We start from the raw sequence: 23,744 nt of genomic DNA, 5'->3' as shown, positions 1-23,744 counted from the left end.
GACTATGATAACTTGGCAGAACATAATGCGATCATTCATGAATGTTCCCCTTCAAATTATTCATTTCATTTTCCCCTTCTCGATTTAATGAGATTCTGAAAGGATTTGATCGGGTGCTGCTGGACTTTCTCCATGTCCTGGCCATGTGATCCGAGGGGGAGCGTTATTATTTGGATCATTGTCCATGGATGATATGTCACATACTCATCTTTAAGGAATCTTAACTAGGGTCACCATGCTTTTCTAAAGCTGCTGTTGCAATGTGACCCTTCCCACCAAAGTATGATTTAGCTCTACAAGTCTAGCATAGTTTTATAAGAAAAGGGGGGAAAATATCTCTTACATTTTTAAATACATATAAGATTGAGACAGCGCACCTAATTAATAAAATGTCGACTACCGTATTTAGTCGTGTGAATAAAATTGTTTGATTGTACTGACAAAACAAACAATGGAACAAAGAACTACTGTGAATTGTTGGGAAGTGGTTGTCCTCATTTTGCTGGTTGGACATTGCATATCAGATATCGTACCAAACATGGTCAATATCATTCTATCAATGGTCACTTTCAAGAAGAATATAGTCCCACAGTTGAATGCATTACGTAGAAACAGCTAGTCCCACAGTACCTTTTTCATTTGTATCATCAGAATTCAGAAATCACATGGAGAGCAACCCTTTGAACGTACTATTAGAGTCCTGCATCACTCTTGATACCTAAATCTCAGGTTTTCTGTTTAGACTCGCAAATTGATTGTGGTAAGCAATATTTGATCATAAACATCTTAGCCTTGATTGAGAGATTTTAGACTCGCAACCCCCGAATCGAGTCTAATTGTTAAGACCACCTAAATTTGTTAGACTCACTGAAGACCATAGTAGTAAATAGTTATGTGAAATTCTTACAACTATGTGGTCTTGGAATCACAAACCACTTCGGTACTAATCAACCTAACTATTGCTAACAATGCCAAATAATTCTAAACGGTCAAAAAAATAATTAGGATGAGAAGTAAATGAAGAGCGCTTGGACGCATTATTTATAACGAACAAAATGGTGATAGTCTGATAGAGACATGCTTTTTGAGATTTAGTTAACAAAAATTGAGGAGTAGAAATCCAAATTCCTTCTCCTCGTTCTTTGACGTATTTCTTATGTTTCGTCTAAATTTGTCACTATAAAAGTTACACGGTATCTAAACTTTGAATAGTTAAAATCACGATCATGAAATTGAAACCCGGTGTGTTTCTATACATAGTGGGAGTCAGCTAAGCACATTGGTGAGGAAATCCAGAGAACTTGCTGTGCATTTGGTTTTATGATTTCATATACATCTGTAGTTCTGTACACAAATGAAAAACAAATACAAAGAAAAAAAGTGGAAAAGTAGAAACTAATTGAGGCACCCCTCGTGCGGGGAATAAATAAGTGAAGTAGAGTAGTGAGGGTGATCCGGTGTAGGTAAGATGCGTTTGCGTAATCGAACACCCAACTGCTCTGTCTTCAACCACCGACACTGCCGTGAAAAGCCTTCCATGATAACCTGTACCACTGTAACCCCATTTACAAAAGTTTCACTGCCCCCCACTTTGGGTAATTTTGAAAATTGAAAACAAAAACTAATTATACTATATACTAAAGCCCGGTTACTGTTACTACTGTTCATAAGAGACCGAAAAGACGGTTCTGCCCTCATTTGGATTTTTTTTACGCCTCTGCCACTGACCTTCTCTCTTCCTCCAGACGCCTCTAAGACCGACTGTTTTTGCTCTCTCTTTTCTTCCTCCTGCTTTCTAAACAGCCTCCTTCACTCCCTCAGACGACTACAGCGTGCCGTGCTTGGATGGTTCATGTATAATTACACCGACATCGACTCTTCCAGACTCTCAAAGTCAGCTACTTCGGAAATCAGATCCCACCATCGAGTCTACTATATGGGTCAGCTACTTGCGAAATCAAATCGAGGTGAGCTATTTGCCAAATCAGATTTTCAGTTAGAAGCTTGGGTTTTCTGTTTTTTGCCTTTGTTTTTGTTCTGAGTTAATGTTTTTGTGATTCTTTCTTCCTTTCATGATCAGACTGCAGATTTGGGCAAATCTGGGAGTCTTAATCAGTTGTTTGCGAATCTTGGAGCAGAACACTGCAGTAGTGTCTACAACATTTGAATGGGTAGGATAACTTTGAGAAAGTTCAAAGCCTATTGAAAAGTTCTTTTTGTAAAACTGGGACCAGAGTAACCATATACAACACTGGATGTTGCTGACATATAAACGTAAGATTTATGGTATTGTGGTCACTGCTTTCTGTATTATGGTATTTCTGCTCACTTTCATTTGGTAAAGTGGGAATTCCTCTCAATTTTTAAAATTTTGCTGCTACTTTGACTTGGTTTGTAATTTGTGCTTTTTCTTATGTTGTTTTTGCAGGAAAAGTTTGAGTATTGTGTCGCAAAGCGTTGTTAACTTTTAGGTATGGTTGTTGCAATTTTGTTGTTTTTTTTTTATGAGTTTCTTTGTCAAACTGGCAATTCACTTTTTGAAAGCTATAGGAAATCTTTGTGTTGTTTTGAATCTTTATATGAGCTGAAACTTGATAATTTTTTTTTCCAAACTATTTTTAAGTTTGCAATCTTTATCAAAGAGATTGTCTGCAAGCATGGATTTTCTCGGTTCTATGTCTTTCAGTGTTGGTATTTATTTCTATTGTTGACAATATTTTCTTGGATGTATGATGTGATGATAAGATAGTATTAAGTCGAGGCACAGAGATGAGATAATATGTTTCGAATCTGATTGTATGGTTATATGGTAGGTTTATTTAATTAGCTAGCTATTCTTTGGATGTTTTTGTTCTGAGTTAACCTTTTTCTGATTCTTTCTTCTTCTCATGATCAGACTATGGATTTGGGCAAATCTGGGCGTGTTAGTCAATTTGTGTTTGCAAATCTTGGACCACCACAGTGTAATACCGTCTACAGCAATCAAACAAGAAGAGGTGTGGGTTACTTTTGATTTTTAGGGATGTCTTATGCTTAGTTGATTGAATATACATGCAAGGATTTTACAATCAGTCTTGGTCAATTGTTTTGCTTCTAGAAGAGTTCCTATTATGTTCATCCTTAATCGCTTTGTTTTCCGTTTGTGAATTGCATATTAACTTGATCAATAGACAATATAATTCACCTTAGTCTTTGATTTGATATCTATTTCTAAATAAGTCGATAACCCACATATCGTTGGCTTCTGAAGTCTGAGCTATCTTCGTTTATTCCTTTCCATTCCTTCTGCTTCTTCATTTAATTTTTAATTTTTTTAATGTTTGGATTAACCTAAAATGTTTGCAATACAGGCGTGTGGTTCTTCTTCCGGAAACTCCAAGCTACTTCCAAAGAATCAGCTTCTTTTTGAGGTAGGTTTATAGGGCTGCCTTTTTTTTATTTTTACTGTGATTAGGTCTGTTTATGTTGTTAATTGGATTTAATCACTGAAATGTAAAAACCATTTAGGAGACCATCAGTGAATAAAGTCATAGCAGAGAACGTTTGATAAAACTGGCATTCATGTTTCTGAATTTTCAATTTTCAAGTTTTGAGCTTTGTCTGTCCGTTTTATTTTGCTTAGATGTTGTCATATTTTATCTGCTCATTGATTATTGTTGTTGTCACTGTTTCTTTTCTTTAATTTGATTCGTTGTTTTCTGTGTAGTTGGAGCTTGAAGGCTGCATATATTCGAGAAGTTGGAATGACGTTCGGAGACTCAAGGATTCTGCTCTGAGGTTAGTATAATCACTGATTACTTTAATGGAGTCAGCTATTCCTTGCGATTGCTATCTGTCTGTATTGCAATCTTCTTACTATCACACCACGATTGTGTCTAACTTCATAACTTCCAGTCTGAAAGTTTTCATCTTTTTAAGATTTTGTCTTCTGTGTTTTATGGCTTGAACTGGTAGGAGAACATTCAGTTCAAAGTTTATTGAAAAGGTCTTCTGTTAAACTGGGCCGGGGATTGATATTTGGACACCGAATACAATATATGGGGATTTTGGGTCCAGTGAATATATTGTTTTGCATGATATTTAGCTTGCAAAGGTTATAACATTCTGAGTTGTTTCACCAATCTGTTCTTTATTTTTTGACATGATTCAATCAAAATACTAAAATGCAAGAGGGGCAACTTGCATAGGCTTATTTGCTCCATTTTCTCATCAAGTCACTATATTTGATTTTGCATGTTGGTTCATACTTTGCATGAATAATTGTATCATACCATTTGCTTTGTGATTGATCCAATTGGTATATTAAGGAAAAGAACTTGAAAAGACAGAAAAAAAAATAAAAAATTACATAATTAATCCATGTCCTCATTGTCCTGGCAGTAACACTAGCCGAAAAGGATTACAACAAACCGTCATTTTTTTGTGCAGAAACATAGTGGTTAGAAGTTTACGAAAGAGCACTACCTTAATTTAATATGAAAATGAACATAGGCCTATCAACTTTTAAGTTTGATTAGAGTTGATAATTTTGATTGATTATTTGATTATTTCCGATTTGATCATATTTCTGTACTGTATTTGTTATATAATGTGCTGATTTACTAAATGACAAAAATAAATTTGTAAACACTTACTGTTATCTATTGTTTCTCGGGTCATACATATATGCACACATTCATTTATGCAGCTCAATCGACTACAGCATAGTACAGGCTAGCAGAAAAAATTTGCCTGTAACATACTTCAGCATCAAATGCCTTCTGTATTTGTTATATAATGTGCTGATTTACTAAATGACAAAAATAAATTTGTAAACACTTACTGTTATCTATTGGTTCTCGGGTCATACATATATGCACACATTCATTTATGCAGCTCAATCAGCTACAGCATAGTACAGGCTAGCAGAAAAAACTTGCCTGTAACATACTTCAGCATCAAATGCCTTCACAAGAATAAAAAACAATTCAAAGTCCCAAAGCTTCATTGTCATTAAGAACAAAGCTAGATTTAAGAAAAATTTTGTTCTTCTGGATTACATGTGACGGATGGGTTTATATGTTGATCAGGGGTGTTGGAAAAGCCAGATAAGACATCAGCAACGTTCCTGTCATTTATAGAAAATTTTGGCAAGAGGGTGGAGTTGGATAGCACCATTAAATATGATGATGCTTAAGTACCATGCAGCTCTCTCTATGATAGCTTCTAAAACATCCTATGAGAATAATGCCAATGCCTACATTAACACTACTGTTAGGGATCATTGGAAGGTATATATGCTTAACAAGTTAGCAGTACTTCCTAAAGATTGTCAATAAGTACTTGATATTGAATTAACTAATTTAATACCAAACCTGATTTATCTTATAAACAGATGGCGTTCTTGAAATCCTTCGACTTTTGGAATGTTAAAGAACTAACTACACTCAAGAGCGTTGATATATTCTTTTTAAATTGATCTCAAATTTTTCTCATTTTTATGTTATCAAATAATCTGTCAAGTTAATGATATTGTAAAATTAAACATATTTTTCACTTTCAATAATAACTTTGTTGGTTTTCCAGAGACTGAAAAAAAAAAAAACCCACTACACAAGCCTTTATGCTTCAGAATAAGTGTTCTGACCATGACACCGTTGTTGTGGCCTTTAAGGGAACCGAACCGCTTGATGCAGATGCTATGCTCCGACTTTGTATCTCTTGGTATGAGCTTTCAGGGGTAGGAAAAATTCATCGTGGTTTTATGAAAGCTCTAGGCTTACAAGCTCTTGATCAATTCTTATATATGGCATAAGTTTATTAACTATGAAATAACTTGAGCTTTCAGATTGCATATTAGCCAGATTACATATTAGCTTCACTGATAACAATTTTTCATGCTACACATTACTTTTGTAATTATATCAATTGTAGATATTTTTCATTACTAAACTAAATCATTTTCCCTAAAAAACAAACGGACTGATTTGCATATTGTTCTACTTAGTGGAAGCGTCACAAGATTGACGAAGACTGAGGCTTTGCTGCACAAGTTGTTCATTGACACAAGACCAGCAAAACCAACAAAGGAAGAAAAGAATTCAACCTTCAAACTTTCAATCATGTTTCCCTTTGTGAGTTTCCTCTCTAAACTATTCTGTTTCTATGACTAATAAAAATTAACCTCTTATATAATAATGCCATTATTACTAATTCCTGAAATATTTTGCGGGATTGCGCACACAACTCCATTCACTGCAAACAAAAAAGGTCAGTTAAGTGCTCTTCACCTTTCTTTATGCTCTATCCTCATTTCCTCAAAGTCTGTCTATTTACTCATCATTTTATAATACTCATGGTTTTGCAGTATCTCATGCTTGATCTTAATGAAGCTTAGAAAAAGCATATATAGGTGGGAAAGGTCCAATACTGATGGTTGGAGATAGAATGCTCTTTTGATCCTCCCAGATATTCATTTCATAAGGTGTTGGTGTGTCATGCTTTGCTGAGCATTTGATACCTAATAAGCAACACACCAAACGAACAATATGACCAGCCAACAAATATCACAGTAAAGAAAAAGAAAAAAATGAAAACCAAAAGAAGAACACACCCAACCAATCCTAAACCCTATACTGTCCCTTCCTTGGTAAGTTTTCTTTGCAAGCTATTTTACTGCTATGATTGATAAGAATTTATTCTACTACTACACGACTTTGTTCATATTAAAAAAAATACCATCATCACTGTCTTTCAATTAAAAGTAAATTGTATTAATCTTCATATAATGTATACTAAATTTCATTTCAATTCAATCTGATATAATGTATGCGCTTAAACTTATCTTCTCTCCCAATAGTATTCCTTTTCCCTTGACACACTTTAGTTTATTTCGGAATTTAGTATGAATTTAAAACGAATAGTATTATTTTTCATATAATGTATACTAGATTTCATTTCAATTCAATCGTGATATAATGTATACTTTTAAACTTAGTTTCTCTCCCAACAGTTTTCCTTTCCCCCTTCTATTTTTTATATTTTAATAATCTGACTTTAACCACTGAAAATTTGATCCATGGTAAATATTAGACTTAATTAATTCAGTAGCAGGTGTTTTTGATTAATGTTGACACTATTTTTGCAAGTTTGTTGACTACTCAGCATTTGATGACCATGGTTTCTACACTCTTTGGCAGTCAAAAAATGGGACAGTGCCTTAGTTGTATCTAAGCAGATCAGTCTACCGTTGCAATCAGAAAACTTTTGGAAAGTTTGATGATGTGCTTGAATCTGGTTGTCATTGTTTGCCTTGCTGTTGCCATGGTGCAGTAGCTGCTCATGTCTTTCTACAACTGTAGCAATTAGATGTTCGCTGTGAAACAATTGGAAGAATGCATATACTCGAGAAATTCGAAAGACCAAATACACAGATTTGGAAGCTTTACGAGATTGTTTGATTTGAAGTTATTGATTCTGGTGAGAAATTTGTGTGACATGTTCTGATCATGCAGTAAAGAATTCAGGTGTAAATTTGTAACATGTTCAAAGTTCAAACCAAACCAAATCTGTAAATTTCAGCAGAAACATTCTGCTATGTAATGTTATCCCAATAACATGTAATAGTACTTCAAATGCAGTTCATCTATATAGTTCGAGAGTACACTAACCTCAAGTACAAAAATGATGTACCTAAATGCACACATAACAGGAGGACACTGATTTTAGTTCCAGTTGCTCTTATTCACGAACAATCAACACTGCTTCAATAATCACTTACTTTTCTAAACAACTACGAACAATCGGGACTCCCGCAGCAACGCGCGGGTAACATTTGCTAGTGATTGCCATGCAAAGGTGTATTATTGAGACTTCTGAGAGAAGTGGAGGTGGAAGTGTGCAACCACCTCCCCCTCCCCTCCTCCTTGAGGCTTTGAATCCCTCTCCCTCTCTCATTCCTCATCTTTTTCATTATAAATTATGGAAGGAGGCGATATTAGTTCTTCGAAATCAAACGTTGTAAGGCACTACTCCAACTCTCAATTCCAAAACACCGCCCTGGTCCAATACCTCTCCATTGAAGCTAAAGTGGTTGGACTCAAGGGGCCTCAGAAGTCCGTAAAGACAACGCCTGTGTGAGACGGATCCATTGTAAATGAAAAACACCCAAAAACAAAACAAAAAAATATATATATCGAAGATGATTTCAGTTCCACTGCATCAATAGTTTCCAATGTTGCACTGGCATAAAGTGGCACGTATACAGATCATCAACATCACAGCTAAAATGTGCACTAACTTTTCATTTATGAGGAAAATTGTGTTATACGAGAAGGAAAATTGATGATCTCTAATTACTCTGCTGCTCGACGGACAAATATTTTCGAGACTTTTGTAACCGAGAAACTCGTTTCCGATGTCCACGACCCTGCTTGTGTTGTTCCCACTCGTGAGCTCCTCTAAGGATCCTGTCACCGCAGGCCTACCAAATGGAAATGTCATTTGCACACCAATTCGACCAAATTAAACTGATTTAAACCACGAGTCCATAAACACCACAAAAAGAAATTACTTGAGGACACAAACAGTGCAGTCAGTAATTTAATTACTTCTAAGTTCTAACCTTGCATGTATACTGAGTCCATAAGTCCCTCTGTATCATATTCATTTCAGTGCTATTTGGGGTATCCAAATTCGGCACCAATGTTGCTTCCTGATTGAGGAAAGATCTGATCAAGTCAACAGCTGGTCCAACAACCTCTGCAGCCCATGTATCATCCGATTTGCCTACAATATGTTTTCCAAAAGTGTGCAGTTGTTATATCAACATACAAAAGGGCGGACTTATAATGATCAAGTCATATGGATAACAAGCAAAACAAACTAGGAAAACAAATCCCAAAAATGCCCTACATAAAATGGACTCAGTTGCATCAAGGGAATGTATGTTCCATCCGAACAACGTATCCAGTCGATTTATCCTTCGTTTCTGTGAAAAAGAAAAAAATTAAACCGTTTTCATTTTTCTTTAATAATTGCTCATCTCTATTTGCAAACACAGTCCGATGTTACTGAGTTTAGGCTTAAAGCTAGACTAACTTTAGGCTACATGTGGTGTTGTGGACTAAGTTTTGCTTCTAATTTTCTTTCTTCCATCTGAAAAAGAGGAAACACATGTTCTTTTCATCTCCTTGTTTCTCAACACAATGCAGAACATCTATTTCTCTTTGTAAAATCATCTCATCCTTCTGCAATTCAAGTATTGTAGAATTCCAACTTGGTCATGGGATTTTGCAGATTTGGTATTGCTTTTGAGCCTTTTGTAATCCATAAACTTAAAACCATAATCAATTTTGCAATAACCAATCAAACTCTCTATTAGTTAAATCTCTTACAAACTCTCTGTAACCCATTTTGCTCATCCATAACCAAGTTAATATTCATCAACTGCAATACCCAAATTTGCACAACCATAACCAAGTTCATTAACTGCAATACCCAAATTTTGCAAAAACATTCAAATTCTCAATATGCTTCACTCAAAATTGGTGAAAATTAGAGATGGGAGAAGTTAAAAAAGAAGGATGATCTTTCATTTTCTCTGTCTAACATCAAGTATCAATTATGAAGACTTGCCTTTTCTATGATGCAGCAAAGAGTTTCTTGAAAAGAAAAAAAATGATGCAGCTAAGAAAAATTCAACATTGATGAGGGAGAGTAAGAAGAGTGATGAGTAATGAGAGAGGAATAAGAGTGGGCAACCTAGGAGACTGTTTTGGAAAAAATAAAAAAAATATATAAAATATAAAAAAAGAGTACTAATTAGTACCATTTATTCTAGTACCAGATCATCCAAACATCAACCAAACACCTTATACCTATTTAGTACAGTAACAGCTGATACCCTGTACCAAACGGACCCCAAAAGAATAAATCTTAGCCCACTACAGAATGCGCAACAAAATTTGGGGGATGAGAAGAACTTAATTAAGAGGAAACTCTTTTCAAGTGCAAGAGATAATGTATGGGTCAAAATATCATTTTAGTAAATAGCAGATTCTCAAAATATCAAAGACCCAAGAGGCCTAATTCATTAACCATTGAAGGTTCAACATACTGAACAGATATCCAGTGCTTCGGAAATTTCAACCAGAGAAATGTTTCTAGTGTGGAAACAGATTTATGAAATGTATGAAAATGATTCAACAACATTTTAGCATCAGAATTCAGATAAACATACTTACAAAAGTAACTTACCTGACGACGAACTAGTCTTCTGGTGTTCAGTTTTACTTTCTCAATAGCTTCTTTTAACACAGGGTTGGGTTGACTGTCAATCAAGGAATTCTGGATGAGCCTCGTGTTCCCTTTCAATATCTTATCAGCCAGGTCTACTGACTTTAAGGACATTGACCCATCTATCAAATGATTTCCTTTGTCACTGGCTTCAGTTATGTACAGACTCAAAAAACTTTCGAACTCCCTAACCCCAATGGCCTGCCGGAAACCTCGAGTATAATCTGCATTCCGAGTAAAAATTTCGTAGACTTCATCAAGGAGTCCAGCATCTATCATGGAATCTACTCTTTGATCCACAAATTGGTCCAGCACAGGAAGAGAAGCATCCACACATATAAAACAGCAATTGTATCTGAAGTTATCAACTTGACCCCAGTTCTGTCCAGAAGCATGCAAGATTCAATATCATTATATTTGGTTTCATCCATCTCTATAACCAAATTTGTCATATTTCAATCTTTGGAAAACAAAATCAAGATGACTAAATGGCAACTCATGTTGCAAACAAAACATTGGCAGGCAACGCAGCAGTTCACAAAAAATGGGACAGTAGAAATAGTATAAGAGGAAACTGGTGTGCTCAAGCAGATCATACACAAATGTCTAAGTCAAACGGAAAATATATGCAGCAAATCATGAAGATGGACAGTACAAAACTACAATATCACCTCCAGGTTGGAAACTAAGGTTCAGTTAAAAGTTAAACATAGAGATATCAATTGATATACGTATTAGTAGAAATTTAAAAAATGGAGGATTACAAACTTTGGCTGCCTTTCCCTGAAGAATTCTGCTAGGGAGAACACCATGGTGAGCATACATACTAAGGTACTGATTAATCTGCAAGATGATCAACAGCTCATAAGATTAAGAGCCACTAGAATAACTGCCCTACATAAGAATGAACTGCACAGAAAGCTTATGGAACATTTTACAATACTCATTCATCCAACTACCAGGGAGCAGTAGTCCCACAAAAAAAACACACACACAAACACACAATTATTAACTCCAGACCATACCGCTCCTCTCAACACTGAATACCTATGAAGGAGAAATCATTGCTAATTGTTCTCTAAAAATTATCAACTTTAGAAATGTGTGTGCCCATGCAACATTGCAATAAAATACCAGTCCAAATCGAAGGCATCTCTACAGCCCTATTGAATCATCTATTTGGTAACTTCCTCATATGAGGAGATAGTTGGCAATTGGAGTCATCCTGAAGCTAAAGACTAGATATTAGATATAGATTTGACTATTAATTTGTGTACAAATATATTCTACCCCTGTATGTATGACATCCACAAGATATTAATTTCCTAACATCAGCAATCAGTCTATCTTTAAACACTAACCAATACTGATGACCATCGATTGTTCTAAGTATTGAGTCAGGATCGTGCTAGTAGAAAAATAAATAATAAAATCTGTCCCAAAACAACTTAGCCTGATGACTCAGGCAGATCTTTAGAAACAAGAAACGGTAAAGAACATGAATTCTGTATTTAACTATTTATATATTCAACAGGAAAGCACTATTTATTTAATACGTAGCAAACCTACTTTTCTGTGATTATTTGGATGGATTCGGTTTGCTGCAATTGGATCAATGACTTTAAGATCATCATAACTATAACTGGAATTGTCTACTTCAAATGCCAGCTCAGTCTGTTGTTGTCCCACTCCTGGTGGGAAAAGAAAAAAGATTATTTTTCCAGAATAAAGATATGTTCAAAAGTGTGAGAAGAAATTTCAAGAGCTGAAGTTGTTGCTTTACCTGGATGGTCACCTAAAAAGCTTTCTTCCATATCTTCTACTGTGTCGTCAAGAAGGAATGGACTAACAAGAGCCTGAATAGAGTTGTAAAAATAAACTCAAAAGGAGGAAAAAAAAAAAAACAGTATGATTGAGCTGGAAAATATTTATGTTAAATGGGGGGAAAAAAAAACTTACACCTATGTATCAAAATCAATATCAAGGTATATGTCACCACTGAAATTCACTGAACATGAATTTGCCAGTTCACCACACACAGATACAAGTAAAAACACCCTTCTTATTTGGAAGGCAAGTATACAGTGATTTATCCCCGTTTGGTTGCTAAAACAGTTTGCACTTTTATTTTGTTTAAAACTAAAACAAAGAACTTCTTGGGAACCTTATCTAAAGTCAAGCTCCTGGCTTATTTTATGAATCAAGATACCAACAAGTACCTGGACCTAATCAATGGAATGCATTAGCTCAACGAAGAAGACCTCACCGACAACAAACACTTCATGCACAGCCTTGACTGGGACATCACCATCAAGACCCTGAAATCAGTGTTCGAAAAAGGTAAAACTGGAATTTTGGGTGGAAGAAATGGAGGTATTGTGCTTTGTGTGAAAATAGAAGATTGGAGACCTAAGTACGATGTCGTAGGACTACATTTTGGTTCGGTTTTAATCAAAGCAGTCAAGTTTAGACCAGCTTTTTTTTTTCTGCATAAACATTTTTAACAAATTTACAACTGTGGAGACCTAACCTGATCTTTACAGAAAAAGAAAAATAAAATAATAGTTCAGTTCCAATTAGCCCATTACAGAACAGAACTTTCTAGTTACTGACCAAGTGTTAACCAAAGAAAGTGTTACATATGCATCTTATGGAGAAGTGGAGAACATAGATGGGCAGCAGCTCCTAAAGGTTTAACAGCATGATGAAGAAAATTCTAGGTTGCAAGCCCCAATTACCTGCTGGATGATATTAGCCTACTTGAGATCCTGCACAACAGGGCTGAGCAAGCTTATTTAAGAATGAAGCAAGGGTCTCACTTCTTTCCAATGTCATTTTTACTAGGGTTACTTAAAAATATTTCACTACTTTTGTTTGGTAGGATTTCTTTTAGGATTTAGGTCTTTACATGATAAATGCCTCAGAATATGCTTCTACAGTCAACACTTGGTTTTATTCAAAAAATAAATAAATAATAATAATCATCTCGAAGTTCACATCTAAGTTCTAACCCATATGTCAAAGTATCTAGATTAAACAATATGCATGAATGAGATGGTGCAATCATGTCCTGGCCAATCAACTAAAAAATCTTGACTAACAAAATTTAAATATTATCAAGAGCATGGTCCATCAAGTATAAAAATAACAAAGATCAAATTATATACAACTAAATGCCATAATGAAACAGTCTTTTACCTGAATATAGTAATTTGTACCCCCAACTATGACTGGAAGGCAGTTGCGAGACAAGATGTCATTGATCAGCTGAAAACCCAATATGCTGAGTTAGTTTAAAAAATAAACAGATTGCAATATAATTTTATGTGGATATTCCCCACATGGAAGTAGAACAAAAAGAATGAAGGAATGAAACAGAGTATAGAATGGTACAAAGAATGGAAAAAATGCAAGTAGTTCCAAATGTTCATTAACCTATACGGTCAGAAAGAATCCATATCCTCAAGTAATTTTCTGCCGAATATTAAAAACTCATGGAAATCCAATTGCTATGTCAAAGAAAATGGACATCGTGAACTTAACCAAGTACAATCACTAGATCTATAGCAAACGGCCCCAACTGACTTAAGTTGGTGTTCATACATTTTATGTTTGGCAACTATGAAATCTTGGGTTATGTCTAAAACACCAGGACCAGATGAAAGTTATTGCACTGACTAAACAAATTTCTAATTAGTATCTGGCATTTTCGTTGCTGTGAACAGAGAACACACCCACTAAAGGTGACAATTGCTCCAGCACCTATTCAAGCTTCAATTTGCACCACCACCATTATTAAAAATCCTATATATCACCACTATCTATATGAAAAAGCCTGATCAATCCTATATATACAGAATCCTATAAATGCTGAGGAACCCAACCCATGAAATATAATAAAACGAACATAATCAGATCATGGTAAAAGAAACGACCTTCTCTGGTCATCATAATAACCATTCACCAACACCCCCGCATCCACATAGGGACAACCATCCAGAACAACTAGAACACTCTCTCCCCCTCCCTACCAACCACCCTTGAGCTTGAAATAAATAACACACAGAATACTGAAGCTAGGAACCCCACATCCTTCCAATTAACTTCAACCATTATAATCAACACTGCTCTAAATTGGATCACCAGGATACAATGCAGCCTCAAATTCTGAAAACTAGTAAGATTTACAAATCCAACCCTCATTGGGCCAAACAAGTATCTGATACTACAAATATGCATTTTGGCAAGTTCGACTTTGTGATACAGCATCACGGCCCACATGCACAAGGGAAGACGTAATTTGCAAGGATAGAGGGAACGGTAATCATAATAGCTCAAAGATTTGAAGAAATTAAAGGTAGCTAAGCCATCCCAAAAGGTTTGATTTGAGCTTCATAATCTTTTAGGATCATACAGTGGTATGAGTGGAAGAACTATGTACCAACTAAGTGTTTGGTCAGCCTTATGGGCTTCAGTTTCTTTGATTTCAGAGATAACTTTCTTTCTTCTATTAAGTTGGAAATGTGGAATGCTGTGAAGTGATGTAGCCTTTGTTTATGAGTGTATCTATAATCTATATCCTGTATTTGTTAGAGAGATCACTGATCTTGTTCGTTGCTTTCAGGTTGTGCATTCCTCATCCACCCATTGTACATATGCTTTGATAAAATCTTGTTCATCCTTCAATAAAACATAATGTATAATCTCTACCAAATTAAGAAATAACGAAATTGAGAAATCAGTAAGCTAAATCACCACAGCATTGCAATCTAAAAAGGCAGCCTGAAAGAGCTCTATCTCAACCTCTAAAGAATCCGACACACAATGCGATGCCAAATATCAAACTCTGTCCCGCAAGTGATTTACTTCCTCACACTAGTTCACTCAAAGATCCTCCTTTTCGTTCCATCCACACCGCCATAAAGATTGCCAACACAAGACATCTTCGCAGCACCATTCACCTCTTCCTTCCTCCAAAGAATTCTTACCACTCAACAATAAAGCAAAACATGAAGCTGAAATATCCCACTCACTTTAGACTCCAGAAACAATTTCTGACATAAGATCATTGATGTAGGACAATGAAGCAGAAAATATGATGTGTAAAATTGCACCTGAAAGATTATGGTATACTTTACTGTAGGAGATGTTTAGTTCTTTAAAAGAGGAAACATGGGTAAAGTACTTGGAAGATAGATGTTATGACATTGGTTGGCATGGTGTGGATTACAAATAGGAGAATTTTTTGGGGAGTCAGGTGTGAGGAGGCAGGTATTTTGCAAGGGTTCGGTTTTGGGCATCTCTATGGGTATCAATTGCTACAAAAATGAGAAATGGTTCATTCCAAGCTATTAAAAAGAGTGTAATACAAAAATACAAAAAATAATAGTCGGATAATATGAAAAGACATTTCTCTGGATTAATGAGGTTTAAGATTTTACCACTGGGTGCAAGTTGTGAAAGGGAAAATTGCTGAAACTACGGTGAAAAGGGATTTTTTTTAAAGGGTAAAGAAATAGTCTAAAGAAAAGAGGTGTGAGAGAGAGGCAGAAAAAAGTGAGTTCTGCAGACAAACCTGCTAAAGGCAGATACATACAGCCATTAAAGAAGTTCACCTAATTATCAAAGCAGTACCAGTTACAAGAAAGTACAGGTAGAACAAAATCGTCCTAATCAAGCAAGACGTTATCAGGTGTAAACATAAGGGGTGTGGCATAAATAATCCTTATGTACATCTTCTACCCGATCCTCTTCAAGTACCAGAACAATGTATCTCTACAAAATGATTTTGAAATTACAAATTGTCGATATGAAATAAATTTATAAGAAAACAGGGCCACGAATTAAAGAGATTAATAGAAAGAAAAAAAATAAAGCAGTCTCTTACTTTTGTATAAATTGATAACTGAGACATAAGCTTCATCACTTTGTCAATACCAGACAGAATAATCAATGGAAAAACCGTAGCATAACAGGTACTTTAGCCTTCCATATTCCATGAGAAGAACCAAAAACCATGCCTAGGATTAACATAAAAACTCCTGATATCTCCAACTTCCATAATCTTCTATCTGACCTAGATGGAACCAGCCTAAAATTTTTCAAACAGGTCAAAAAATTAACTCACCCACCTCCTGATCTGCTGATCATATGGAATCGAACCTCAAAATTCCAAGAAAAAAAAGAAGAAGAAGAAGAATGAATTACACATATAGATGCCATTGTAGCATGACGATAAGTGGATACTCATTGCCTTGGGATTAAGCCCAAGCAGAACCCCTAATACTTGAAAGGTCAGATAGCTGAAAAAGACCCCAAAATCATTGATAACTCTTCCACCTTTCCTTCTCAAGTAATTATTCCTGAAATAGAACATTTAAGCCTATTTATCTTCGAACCAGAGATCAAGCTGAACACTCTAAAATCATCAATAACTTTCTGAAATTTTGGCCCTCCTGAAAGGAAAAAATTGTGCCCTTGGGAAAATGAAGCTTTCATATATCCACTTCTTCCAACAATGCCGCTTTTACAGAGTTTACGAAATCAGTTTGACTACAACACTTGACTTCCTATGAAGTACTTGTGTTGCACCCCCTAATGGAGGCTCATAACCCAGTTAGTAGTAGACTATTACGGTCAAATTCTTGCCTCTCCTCTCTAGGTTGTACACTCCCATAACCAACAGTTTCCTAGTAAAATGTCCAACATCAGACCATAGTAAGAATGTTAAACCTGCCTCGAGTTCCATTCGTATCGAGATTTCGAAGCCTAAAGTATAACAGATCATTTATGAAACAACAACAGCAAAAACAATGACACCAAACCATTACATACAAGCATGCATTCTTTACAGTAAAAGTAAAAGGTAGGAATTTTTGGTTTACTTACCGGAATGGCAGAGTCCCTGAAGTCTTTAGCAGTAAACTCCACGTTTGGGCTTACAGTCCCCAGAAGATGATGAGGCACTCCTACATTACCAAACACAATTTGCACAATCAAGACTCGGAATTGAAACCCTTAGAGATAAATAAAAAAATAAAAATAAAAAATAAAAAAAAAATGGAGGAAGGGGAAGCGAGTACGGACCCTTTTGATCATGGAGAGGAACCTTGTTGGTGAGAACGTCCAAACCATTGTAAACCTGCATTGAATCGGCGTTGATTACTTCGACGGGAAAGTGGGATGCCAAATCAATGGCGAGCCTGGACTTTCCGGAACCTGTGGATCCCATAATGACCACCACCTTCGGCTTCTCTTCTTCTTCTTCTTCATGGGCTGGTCGTCCTGGGTTTCTCTGCGTTTCAACAGCAGCAGCGGCGTCACCCTCCATGCTTCTCTCCTTTCTTTCTGTCGTCTCTCCTTTGAACTCTGTTTTTGAACTCCTGCTGAGATATGCAAGTGTCTTTACTATTCATTCATATTTTTTACTTCTTCAAACCCTCAAGTCAATTAGTCAAAAATCAAAATTATTTTATAATTTAATCATTTTAAATAATTATATATCCTACATAATTATTTTATATAATATATCATCATTAATTAATTGAATTTTTTTAGTTATTTATTTATTTTGAAAATCTATACATTCGTGCCACGTGTCAATACTATTTGGATCCGATATCTTATCTCCATCTCGGTTGAGATTTTATTTACCATATGTCGGTTTATATGAGTTTTATTAAATTACGGATAAGATAACATTTTCTATATCTTAACTTTATTACTGATTTTAGTGCCACTTGTCAGTCACTGAAAGGCTGGTTAGATTGCGTTTTTTATTTTTATCTACCACGTGTCATATCCTATTTTCAGATATTCTTTCCAACCCTCCATATTTATGGAGTCATTCACTCCATCATATCTCACCAATTCACAAACACTTCTCTTCTCATATCAGAATCTTAGAACTTCTGAACTTCCTTTTTGTTTTATATTTTTGGTTTGTTGCTGCAATGAATAGGTTACGGAAAATGCTGATGCAAGAGGAAGAAGATGTCATTACAAGAAATCGCCAAAGAGCCCTAGTGATGCAGGCAGCTTCCTCTCATATCCAAAGGATCCAAGAGGAAGAATCGCAGTGGGGTGGTTCACAGCTCTAGCGCTAGTACACCGCAAGAGATCGGAAAGCTCTATACTTTACTTCGTCGTGCAGGTTTGAGGGCAATGTGTTTCGTAGAAGGTACAGAATGCGACCTCATGTGTTTGACCAGATGATGCATGATGTCGCCAACCACGACCCTTACTTCGTCCAAAAGTATGACTCCTCCGACAAAGTTGGTTTATCTACCGAACAAAAGCTGACTTGCACTATGAGGATGCTTGCTTACGAGCTTCCGGCCGACCTGTGTGATGAGTGTCTAGACATAGCTGAATTCACAGCTTTGGAGATTCTGAAACACTTTACTAGAGTAATTGGGAATGTGTACCATAAGCATTACCTTCATTGACCAACAAAGTCAGATTTGCAGCGGTTGCTCGATATTGCTAGCAAAAAAGGGTTCTCAGGAGTGGTGAGAAGTCTCGACTGTATGCACTGGCAGTGAAAAAACTGCCCTACCTCATGGCAAGGGTACTTCACTGGTTATAAGGGAAAACCGACAATCATTCTGGAGGTGATCGCATCATACGATACTTGAATTTGGCACATCTATTTTGGACTTCCAGGTTCCCTCAATGATATAAACGTACTTGGAATGTCTACTATTCAACGACATATGCACAGGTGAGGCTCCTTGAGTGAAATATCATGTAGGTGATAGACAATATGGCCAATGCTACTATCTAGTGATGGGATCAACCCTAAATGGGGATCTTTTGTGAAAGCAATCAGAAATCCAATTACGCAAGAGCAAGCTCATTTTACAAAGATGCAGGAGTCATACAGAAAAGACGTAGAGAGGGCATTTGGAATTCTCCAAGCTCGTTTTGCAATTGTAAGAGGACCTGCTCGTGGATAGGATAGAGAGTATCTCCAATACATCATGATGACGTGCATTATTTTGCACAACATGATTGTCAATGATGAGCGCCAAGAAGACGAAGAGTCGCCTTTCGACGCCGATGATATCACCACCAGACCAAGGAAAGAAGAAATATATGAGAGATATGAGGATGATCATGAGGTTGAGCGAAACCCTCCTGAACTTGAGGGGTTCATGAGCCGTTACCCGAGGGTTAGATGCCCAGTTGTGCATAGAGTGCTTCAAGGCGATTTAGTTAATCACCTCTGGAACATGAAGCTGCAAGCAGAGCAGAACTACATATGAAGAGATTGTATATTCATGCTTTCAATAATTGGCAATATGGCTATGGTGTGGTTTGATTGTTTGTGTGTTTTTGCTTTGTAATGTTGTGTGGTTTTATTTTATTGTTTGTGTGTTTATGCTTTTGTAATAGTGTGTTTTATTGTTATGAATAAAAGTTAGATTAAGCAAGTTTTTTTGTTTTTCGCCGTTAAAAGAAAGCAATAATTTTATTTCGTAATTGAAAATAGAAGAGAAAAAGTACAACCAATACAACACCTCTAATTTCTCCCCATCCACTGAGTCTCTTCAATCGGCATGTAGAGGTCCAAGTTAGAGTCATCTTCACTATGTGGTGTAGGTGCTTCAGGCAAAAAAGAGGGTTGACAAAATGCGCCGCCACTAGAGCCTTGTTCCTCCCTCTCCATAATCCGTGCTTGCTTCCTCTCCCAATAACTCCTTTTTTGGGGTGTGAAGATTGACAGATCCCCGGTCATTGTGTGAGCATCATCCGTGGGCTGCTCAGCTAATCTAGTCTCCTCCCTGAGGCGTAACCTGTGTTCCAGATCACGCTCTCCTTGGTCTGCAATCCTTTGCATTTGCAATAAGAGTTCACCTGTTTTGTCTTGCCTGGCTTTTTTCTTAGCATCCTTCTGAGCTTTTTGACCTAAGATGCGTGCATGCATGCACATTTGAAGAGATTGGGGAGTCATTTGCGGGTGTGCCGTCGTCGTTTAAGTTGATAGAGGTATGACAACTTGTGCTACCGACAATCATGGACATATGATTGCTAAACTTTTTTGTATCCTTTAATATTGCCCAATAATGAGCAAACGCAAACTCCTCACCTTGAGATAATTGACGATATATTGACTTAGCTTGTAATTCCTATAAATAAAAAGATATTACACGTGTACTTTTATATATTTATACGAAAGTCAATATAAATAACATGCTAAAATAATAGCAAAATTAATTTTCAAAATAAGAATTAAACTTCAAGAATAAGAATGATTACCTCGTCGGTGGCGTTATCACCACTTTTGTGAAGAAGTGCTGCTTTGTTAAGAGCTTGATGTCATCTTTGGCATGCTGGTCCAATCTTTTTCCAACGACCGTCATACCCTCCTCCCATTCTAATCACGCCTCCGCCCGGCTTGCAAGTCTTGTACACTTCATGTATACACTCCCACAATTTTTTCTTCTCTTGAATAGTACCCTTATCACCATCTTCACTAACGGTAACCACAGCTATGCATAAGGCTATATCTTCAGCAGGTTTTCCAACATTCTTGTCTTGGGTTAGGCATCTTCTAAAAAAATTGAAAGCTAGCTAGATGAAGAACAATGGTGAAAAATGAAGAAGTTTGGAGGAGATTGGAGATGTTTTGGAGTGAAAGATTATGAAGAAGAGAGTTGGTATCTATAGAATTTGTTCAAAATATTGTTCCAACTAGGGCTGGCTCGGTACCGATAACCGAGATTTTTGGGCCAACACCATTACCAAACTGAAACTCATCGGTTTGCCATTTTTACAACTGCTGCCGATACAGATAAATTGGTTACCGATGTTGAGGCTCGGTTTCGGTTTGTCGACCGACTATTTCAACAGCAGCGGCAACTAGCAAGAACAGTGGCTAAAATGGTGGCACGGCAGCCCTCCTCATTTCAGATCAAGAAATTTAGTTGTAGATTTGATTTTTGATTCAAATCTAAGAAGGAAGAAATGGAAGAATGAATAAGGAAAACGATGAGAAAATGGAGGAAGAAGCAATAGAATGGAAGAAGAATAGATGTTAGAAATGGAGAGAGAGAGAGAGAGAGAGAGAGAGAGAGAGCATAAAACAGAGAAGGAAGAACAAATAAGAAAGAGAAAGTCATTTCTGGAAGAAAGAGAAGGAAGAGCTAATAAGAGAGAGAGAAACATAGAGTCGTTTCTGGAAGATATAGAAGGTGATAACCTTTTTCAATTAAGTATACATATATGTTTTTGCATAACTTATCACAACTGAGCTTGTGGCCTAGTGGTAAGTGGCTTGAGTTTGCATTGAAGTTGGCAAGGGTTTGATGCTTGGCAAACGCAAAAGGGTAGGAGTTTTTGGAATTAAACCAAAAACTTTTATCTCAGCCGATTCGGTAATATCGAACCTATACAAAATGTTGTACCACTCCCAAGCCGAGTACCTTACTTCGGTACGGTACTACCAGTATCGATCCATTGGTTACCGTGTTTGTCGGCTCCGACACCACCGGTTCGGCCGGTTTCCGGTTGGTTGCGGTAGGTTCGGCAATTAGAGCCAGCCCTAGTTCCAACGGGTAAAAAATATTTTTATGATTTTTTTTAATTTTTTTTGTTTAAAAATTCGTTACTTACTTATTAACCGTTCAATTTAATCTATCACATTTTGCTAACCGTCAAATAAGAAATTAAGTAATTATATATTTTATTTTTCATTTTTTGTACCAATTAATCTGGGTCTTCCATTTTGAATTAAATTCATGAAGAGTGAATCAGAGCCACAGAATTTTCGACCTTTGGATGCCCACAACGGCTTTTGACGCAAGCAGGGCCCACTGTCGGTGTGTTGAATGCTCGTATCCAGTGCGTAGCGCGTTTCATCCCTTTCTTTTGTCATCTTCAAAGTCTCCATAAAGTAGTTTCTTTTAGGCGCGTTGACACTAGAGAAGCAACATGCACATCAAGCATCATGGCCCCACGTCGTGGCCCACAACTCCAAGATGACTTTCGTACTCCAATCCTTAGTCATTCTGAAAACCCTTTTGACGAAAGAGTCATTTGACTCTACGTTTTCATCTGTTGGAGATGATCAATTTGGATAGCAGGTGTCATTTTGGGTGTGGCTCCAACCGTCGGAGATGCCCTAATGAGATATCTTTAAACTTGAGAGTCAATGTCTTTAATGATTGATTTTAGGGCCAATTACATATAAGGTCATTTTTGAATGTTTTATTAGTCATAGGGCCACCAACTATTTTTTCCCCCCATAAGGCCACTACATTAAAAATTGTATTATATTTTGGATATAAAAATTAATATATTTACATAAATGCCACTAGAGTAAAAAGTCAACAATATTTCCCTCTCCTCTCCGACGGACCTCCGACAATCTCCTGTGGGGTCTCCGGCAGGTCTCCGGCTAGATCACAAAAGCTATTGTTACCGGCACAAAAAACTACTCTCACCAATTCCAATAAACTACTATCACCAGCACAAAAAACTACTCGCACCACCAATAAAAGCTACTCTCATCAGTACAAAAAACTACTTTCATCACCAATAAAAACAACTCTTACTAACTCCAAAAAGCTACTCTCAGCAGCACAAAAGCTATTATTACTAACAACAAAAGCTACCATCATTGACAACAAAAGCTAGTTTAACCGATACCAAACCAAAAGCTAGCTACTCTCATTGACACCAAATGTTACCATCACTGATAACAAAAACTACTCACTGACACCAAAAACTACTACCACCGACAAGAAAAACTATTCTTACTGACAACAAAGACTACTCTCTCACCGGCTTCAAAGGCTACTCTAGTTATACCAAAAGCTACTCTCACGAACATCAAAAACAACTACGAAGCAAAAGCTACTCCTAGAGTCCTACACTAATAAAGTTATTCACATAAAATAAAAAAGTTATTCCCAACAACTAAGAAAGTTATTACCGACCAATATAAAAGCTACTTGAAATTTACAATATATGTCAAAATACTTCATTTTCAAAACCAATTGATACGATTTCATATAGTGCACGACATTCTTGATTGCGTGTCAAAATTCAATGAGACGAAATGCAAAAATCGTCGGATTGGAAGAGCACTTACTCGTAGATTACATAGCCAATTCATATGAGGGAGAACATTCATCATTAACAAAACCAGAAAAGATATCAAAACAAATCAACTCTTAAAAAATAAAAAAAATCATGGACATCGCCGGAGTCTTATTAGAAGGTCTGGAGGGAATTGAGGCGGTGGAGGTGTAATTAAGGTCGGTGATGGCGGAACGGAGGTAGTGGTGGGAAGGGACGCCAATGACACCGTACAAAGAAGCAGCGGTCCTCTCGATCGGATAGCTCTCTGACTGAAAACGACGGATTCAAATCAGAGCTCAAATATGCAATCTCAGATCCAGGCGATAGGAACTAGGTCAAAGCTACCAGAAGAGGTTGGAGTTGTCTTCGAAGGCGGAGATGAT

General features: G+C 36.6%; 1 protein-coding gene and 1 long non-coding RNA gene across 15 annotated transcripts; one reads left to right on the top strand and one right to left on the bottom strand.

Moving 5' to 3' along the window:
- Positions 1-1,623: 1,623 nt before the first annotated feature.
- LOC133731718 (uncharacterized) lies at positions 1,624-6,722 on the top strand. 14 transcript variants are annotated; one of them, XR_009856782.1, is made up of 10 exons: positions 1,624-1,967; positions 2,081-2,171; positions 2,429-2,471; positions 2,897-2,996; positions 3,351-3,410; positions 3,707-3,777; positions 5,070-5,270; positions 5,568-5,703; positions 5,987-6,249; positions 6,347-6,722. It is a non-coding gene; the product is annotated as an uncharacterized LOC133731718 (long non-coding RNA). The 14 variants fall into 14 exon arrangements; XR_009856776.1 differs by having other exon boundaries at positions 2,081-2,274; XR_009856778.1 differs by having other exon boundaries at positions 2,081-2,286; positions 5,654-5,703.
- A 1,449-nt stretch (positions 6,723-8,171) lies between these two features.
- On the bottom strand, positions 8,172-17,661 carry LOC133731717 (tRNA dimethylallyltransferase 2). The gene is made up of 10 exons (XM_062159121.1): positions 17,362-17,661; positions 17,164-17,243; positions 13,474-13,542; positions 12,059-12,131; positions 11,845-11,966; positions 11,044-11,118; positions 10,237-10,656; positions 8,893-8,968; positions 8,603-8,766; positions 8,172-8,461 (listed from the first exon to the last, which is right to left on the bottom strand). The coding sequence occupies exons 1-10, from the start codon at positions 17,603-17,605 to the stop codon at positions 8,330-8,332; spliced, it is 1,455 nt and encodes a 484-aa protein (XP_062015105.1). The 5' UTR covers positions 17,606-17,661; the 3' UTR covers positions 8,172-8,329.
- Positions 17,662-23,744: the final 6,083 nt, after the last annotated feature.

The sequence above is a fragment of the Rosa rugosa genome, chromosome 2 (genome assembly GCF_958449725.1).
Source record: "Rosa rugosa chromosome 2, drRosRugo1.1, whole genome shotgun sequence".
Taxonomy (NCBI): domain Eukaryota; kingdom Viridiplantae; phylum Streptophyta; class Magnoliopsida; order Rosales; family Rosaceae; genus Rosa; species Rosa rugosa.
The sequence above is the reverse complement of the archived record's forward strand: the minus strand, read 5'-3'. Positions and strand labels throughout refer to the sequence as shown.